The sequence below is a fragment of the Enoplosus armatus genome, chromosome 12, assembly GCF_043641665.1.
Source record: "Enoplosus armatus isolate fEnoArm2 chromosome 12, fEnoArm2.hap1, whole genome shotgun sequence".
NCBI lineage: Eukaryota > Metazoa > Chordata > Actinopteri > Centrarchiformes > Enoplosidae > Enoplosus > Enoplosus armatus.
Genome location: NC_092191.1, coordinates 1560464 through 1567014, shown reverse-complemented (window position 1 = coordinate 1567014; position 6551 = coordinate 1560464). Strand labels below are relative to the sequence as shown.

The following is a 6551-nucleotide window of genomic DNA, read 5'->3' as shown; positions in this document are numbered from 1 at the left end:
TTTACATTGCAGACACATTAGTCACCTCTTGCCGGAAATAAACTGCTAGCTGGTCTTATCTAAGCAGATTAGCCACAATTAGCATTGGTTTTCCTGTGCTTTTCCTTCCTCTTCACACATTTTATACCACATCCTTTATTTATCTTTCAGTGCTTTCCTCTCTTTGATGCACAGGCACACTCAAAATACTCTTCTCTATGCACACTGAACACAGTCTTTACAGTCACTGACGCATCATCGCAAAGGGGTTACAAATCTGTTTTTGTGTTTTCACAGATTCTTCAACTCCATCCTTTAAAACCAAGGATTTCCCAGAGTATTGCCCAATAAACAGTAAAATCTGTCAAATTGAATGAGAACAGTAGCCTTTACTTCAGCCTGGCACAACACAAATGCTTTTGCATTTACTTTATTTTTTTGTTGATCATGTTTTTGTTTTGCAAATGGATTTCACCTTTTCAATTACCCTCCTAGTGTACTCCTAATTAGTTTTATATTTAAAAATGCATCCACACAATGTAGTAAAAGAAGACAACAAATTGTCCTTAAATGACTGTAAAATCTCCCAGACCTGGATTTGTTTTTGTGACCTTACTATCGCTGCATGGGAGGTTTCTGTCTTTGCATCCTCATTGCATCATTCCGCTCCAGTCGTTCTCTGGATGCAGCCTGGCCTCCATTAATGTTTGACCAGTGTTGGGCTGTGAGCTACATGTGACTCCAGCTGCACATTTCTTGGATGGAAACTTTGAAACTATATGATAAATTAATGTAAACAAATGTCTTATTTTGTGACACTGATGCTTCAGGCAAGAAATGATTAGAGTCAGGAGGCGTCGACGGTGTTACTGATCTATGCCAGTGATACTTTACCTGATACTGAAATTTGTGTCTTTTAGAACTCAGGTGCAGGTTGTGTTTACAGTAAAGGCCATCATAGTTGCATTGTCTTATGAACAAGGACAATACTTTAACAGTTCCAGGAAGGACACACTGTTGGTAAAATGACTTGGTATTTCCTTCATTCTTTGCTGACATACCTTTTGAATTCACCATTGACATTAAGACAGAAAGGAGAAAGGAATGTAAACAGGAAAACCAAACAGAAAAGGAAATGAGAGTAGGCCGTGCAATAAACGGAAAGACAGTGAATGGTACTGTAGAAACAGATACCTGCATAGAGAATGAAAAACAGAAAGATGGAGTGTTGGAGAGAAGGAGGCTGTTTACGGTGATCCATCAGGAAATTATAGGTATTAAAGGAATGTGGTTTCATCAGCCAGGTGGAGATGAGCTGGAGCCTGAGGGCAGGTTGAGCTCAGGATGAAGCTGACATGGGATCAGCTTTTCCATTTTCCACAATAAACCCCACAGTGAGAGCTGGAGGAGCAGGACGCTGATCTTTAAGGAGTCCTCCAGGTCAGATTCACCTCTGAAGATCAATCTCTCAAATGCATGCACAGTATGCTTCACACAAAATGTAGTCTTCCATTTGAATTCATCCTAAAATCTTTTCTTTCGTTGCGTATGAATGTAAAAAAATCTTTTAAGTCAAGGCTCAAAGCCTTGGTGAGTAAGAGTATCGAAATACCTCTGATATAAAGTATATATATACTGTGTTTATCACGTCCTGCCATCACTGACATGGCGACTGGCTAAGATACCACTGCTATGACCCATGGAAATGTTATGTCATGGTACTTTTAAGTGCTTTGAGTACAGATTCTTCAGAAATAAGAGGAATACCCAGAAAGGCAAAGTTAAGCCTGTACTTGAAGAGTTAAAATCATGATAAAGCAGGAATTTTCTGGATTCAGAGGGTCATCCTGGTCCAGCCTGAGGTCTTTCTTTTGTGCATGCCAAAGAAGGGAGTGAGCGTACTTCCTGCAGAATATGAATCCAGCATGGACAGCAACATAGACAACTGAAATGAGTCTGAGGAAGGCAAAGAGATGCCTGCAGGCGAGTGAGGCTTTTTCTGCTTTCATCCTCATCCAAATGTACAACAAACTGAGGGTTTTGCATTATTTTTTATAACTTTGCTGTTGAAGTGTGTTTTGGACTCTTATTAATCCAAATTAAGGGAAATTGTGCAAGATAAGTCATAAAATCTGAATTCACGGGGTAGAGTGTATAAGGATGTATTTGCACGCTGAATCAGGTATTTGAGAGAGATTTCCACGTGTGAGTCGATGTCTTGTTAGTTTTATTGTTAGGCTCTTGCATGCATGAGTGCATCATGTAGTGATCGACTGATGATGGTGGTCACACTGTTACGAGACCGAAGTGTCCTTTTAACCTGACTCCTGGCGTGGAAAGTGTGTTTTGTATTCTTGAGTGACCACAGTCTAAATGACAACCTCTTGCTTGAATAATGGGAAGATCTTCATATTAGCTTTGGTTGTAGTCTGTATGGACAAATAAAAGTGGTAACACATCACAGGTACCTAATACTACAATGGTTTCAGCATAATATACATTTCCACAGTATTAATACCATCAAACAAACAAAGTCATGTAAAATGCAGCCACTCTTTTGCTTTTGAACAGAAGTACTGTTGATTCATTCCCTCTGATTGTACTGTACTGTACATAAATGTTAAACTGTTGCTGAAAATGATTATTCCCTGTTGATGTTTCACAATAAAAGCTCTCAAGGGAAGGTAATGCATTACACTTCCTCCCTTAACAGCTGTAAGGCTTTTAATGTGAAACAGAGGGAGGAAGTGTATAAAATCCTAGCTCTTATAAAAGCCTTTCTCAAATAAAGGCCTGGTTTTTCCTTTTGTAATAAAGGCCCCGCCCTCTGATTATGTATTCACATGCATGAATTATACATTTATCTCAAGTGTTTGTAAACACAAGACTTGTCCCGTATCAGTCACGGTTTTAAAGGACCTGTCCATCAAATTGCAGGTAGGCGGTTCTAGTTTTGTGTTTTAAATTTTTTGGTGGGAGCACTTGTTTGTTGAATTTGGATCCCTTACTGTCATTTTATTTATACCTTATTTTGAATCGCACATTGCTGAGGCATTGTTGAGTCTTCTACAATCAAGTGAGAAATGTGTGTAGGAAACTGCAAGAGCTGACAAAAATTACTATGATTTTGATTTGTATTTTTATCATTATATGTGTATATTAAATGTTATTAAATATTTAAGCACTTGCATGACATCACCTAGTAGTTTTGTGTTTTTCTTGATCAAAAATTAATTCAAAAAGCATAGTTTGCAAAAACTAGCAAAACATTTCCAACAAAAGGGTCAGGAGTCATGAACATTTTCGCACAAATATAGAAATTTATTTCTGAAAAGGGAAATACATGACTGACATTGTGCATGTCATCAACACACACCTTCAAGTGAAGTAAGATGCTGGGGCACAGGCCTTTCTTTACCGTGAGAAAAAAGTAGATTGTTTCAAAAAAAGAAAAATCTCAATACCAGCCACACGTACTGTACACTCATCACAGAATTGCACTTGTGAAAACAAGCAAATAAAAACTTTCAGACTTTACATAATTCCTTTCTTGACATACCGTAACCACAGAACTTTCCAAATCTCTTCCCTGTTAAAGACAACCAATCACGTGCAGAGTCTCTCTTGTGACACATCTGTTGATAGCAGCTCAGTTCTTCAACAAACTTACCTCAAAATTACATCAGCCAAACATTTTTTATTAGACAAACGTGCAATTTACATGGAGGGAAAGAAAGGGCTGCATGACTCAAATTTAAAAATGATGGATTTTGAATCATGTTGAATTATTTTCTCCTTTGAAGGTGCAAAAGTTTAGTGTGCATTTTTCATTCAAATGAATCAGATGTGTTTCTTTTAGTAGAGAAGCATTTTGTCGCCATGCACTCCCCATACTTTCCCTTCAATATGAAGGACTTAATCAGCGCCATTTCCACTGCTTCGGTTTACAGACATCACATTAAAAGGGACATCTCAATCAGTGCATATTTAACCAATACATCAGGCCCTCAAAGTAGCCTCAACATTTTGTGTGGACCGTACAAATAGTCTGTATTTTAGTGGGCAGGCATTCTGAGAAGGCACATTAATATTTTACAAAAGAGGAATATTTGAAACATGTTAGATTCCCCTCATTTATCCCTCGTCCTCCAAACCACCAATCATCAAGTCTCTCAGGACAAATGACCACGTTACAGCAAAAAGCAGGTCAGTCGAGCACATCACAGTTGGGTTTGTTTCTGGTCTGTGCACTTCCTCTGCTAAAACAGCAGTCATTTGCTGGATGAGGGCCAGTCTAAGCTCAAACCCACAGCTGGATTTGTACTGAATGCCTTGTCTGTTATCTTAGTTTAATGCCATTTCAGCAAACATTCTGATGTTTTCACCAATAAGGCACGGTGTTATCAATCTGACCCCAGCTCTGCCAGCCAGGAAAGAGTCCGCTTGACATGCGTGGGCTGCCAAACTGATCAAACTCCATCTCCAGCAGCTTCATATCCCCGATTTTGTGCTCTGAAGGCTTCTTCTGCTCTGAAGTTGGAGGTGGCAGAATCTTCAGGTTCTCTCCGGTCCAGCCAACGTGCTTGAGAACATAGTTCTTGCCGTCATTATTGTCCCAGAACGCCTGGTCCTGGACTTTGAAGCAGATGCAGAACTCGACCTGATTCTGTGGTGAGATGTAGGTAGGCAGCTCCAGGACGAAGGCGAAGGTGTCAGTATCCTGGCAGCTGTAGACGTTGTTCATGAAGGTGCATTCAACGTCGGTGAAGCTGGCCCACGAGTCGAAGGTGATTCGCACCTGCACTGCCTTCTCAAACCCCATGTTCCGGACCTTGATGGTGCCGGTCAGCGAGCGCTCCTGCAGCGAGCAGTTCTCCAAGCAGACTGAGTTCTGAATCAGGCGGTTCCGAAAATCCAGGTAGTCAGCTGAGGGCTGTTTAAAGTCCAGGGCCAGGCTGCGCACTGGGCTGATCTTTAGATCCATTGTGGCTGCTTCCAGGTCTGTCAAGTCAAACTGCAGCTCCTCCGTGATTCCCCTACAATGCTTGGTTTGATATGGCTCATCGTCGAACTTGGAGAAGACGTGGATGGCGGTGAGTGACATGCCTTTCGTGTCGGCAAACACCACCTTCTTCTTGCCGACCTTGTTGTTGCTCCAGCCCACGCAGCCGCCATCATCCACTGCTTTCTGCTGGTTGCTGAGGCAGGGCCGCAGGGGTTTGTAGAGCTGCTGGTTGTGGCTGCAGGTGGTGGACTGGTTGACCCTGTTCTTAGCCCTCTGCAGCTCCTCGTAGGAGCTAAGGAAACCTCGGAGAGGAGGCGGAGAGTGGCTGATGTAGAATCTCATAGCCACATCCATCGGCATTACTGGGCCAGGCATTGCTGATGGACTGAAAGACCTGAGCACGCTGAGGGAGGGAGAGGGGAAGAGGAGAAGGGAGGTGGTGTGAGAGGGAGGAGGAGATTGAGAGAACATTTGAGGAAGGTGGAGAGAGAAAGTGGCAGAGGGGGAGAGATTAGAACAGTGGCAACTGTATGCACTTTTTAAAAGAAGCAGCTTCACTTTTCTGACTTTAAAAAGGTTCCAGTTTGACGAAACTCGTCACTTCTGCGATCAGATCATTTGTTCGGTTGTTCGATACTCTGTGTTCACAGTTCAGTATTCACTACGTAACATGCGTCACTTTTGCAAAACCTCAACCAAAGTCTTTAAATGATCCTTACCTTGCAGCACTCATGGAATAAAGAGATAACCAGTTCCAAGGAGAAAAGATCTCTTTCAAAGTTTCCTTTTGCCTTTTAAAATCTACAGAGCAGCTTTTTCTGAAAGTGCATGCCGTCGTCACTCCCCCTTTTCTTCCTCCTCGCTCTTGCTCTCTTCCTGCCTTTCAGTGCCGGGGTTGCTCAGCACTCAGGGATTTCAACTGCTACATAGAGACAATTTGCATATGCTGTCATATGGTTCCTCTAACAGCCAATGAGAAGTTAGTGGGATTCCTCGCCAACCAATCAGCACAAAGCTGACCTGGCTGCCGGCCAGCTGATAGGGGAGTGTCGCCTGCATGGGCCTCATGGCTGGGATGCCTCAGCCTGTTGCCTCAGCTGCTATTTGAGAAACATGATGGACCCCTGCTGGTGTTGCAGATCATCTTCAGATTACTGGCCGCAGAGTGCTGCGTAAACCTTCTGACTCGTCCCTGTGACTGTGCAGATTAAAAAGATGGATTAAAAATGCTCTGAAACTCTTGTATATCCCAAAGCAAACATTTATTTAAAAAAACGAACAGGATTTAAAAGTCAACAGTGAGATGGTTTTATGGGAAGAAATATCTTTGAGAAAGTGAAAAATAGACCACATTGACATTGAGACACTGTGATTTCTTTAATGTGTTGCGCAGTGTTACACAATGAGGGTCATGTTGAGCTGATGTGATTTATCTGATGGCTTTTTAACACCTAGATATGAAATAATTAATGGTGTCACTGTGAACTCACAGGCTTTTCTTCCCCAATCTTTGTGTCACAAGGATGTCAACGCAGATCAGACCAAAATATATTTGATATGAGAAGAA

At 41.8% G+C, this 6551-nt stretch overlaps 1 protein-coding gene across 1 annotated transcript; it reads right to left on the bottom strand.

The window, feature by feature from the left end:
- Nucleotides 1-3277: 3277 nt before the first annotated feature.
- On the bottom strand, nt 3278-5830 carry LOC139294233 (protein phosphatase 1 regulatory subunit 3C-B-like). Its single transcript, XM_070916083.1, has 2 exons — nt 5704-5830; nt 3278-5387 (listed from the first exon to the last, which is right to left on the bottom strand). The coding sequence occupies exons 1-2, from the start codon at nt 5715-5717 to the stop codon at nt 4361-4363; spliced, it is 1041 nt and encodes a 346-aa protein (XP_070772184.1). The 5' UTR covers nt 5718-5830; the 3' UTR covers nt 3278-4360.
- Between the last annotated feature and the right edge of the window lie 721 nt (nt 5831-6551).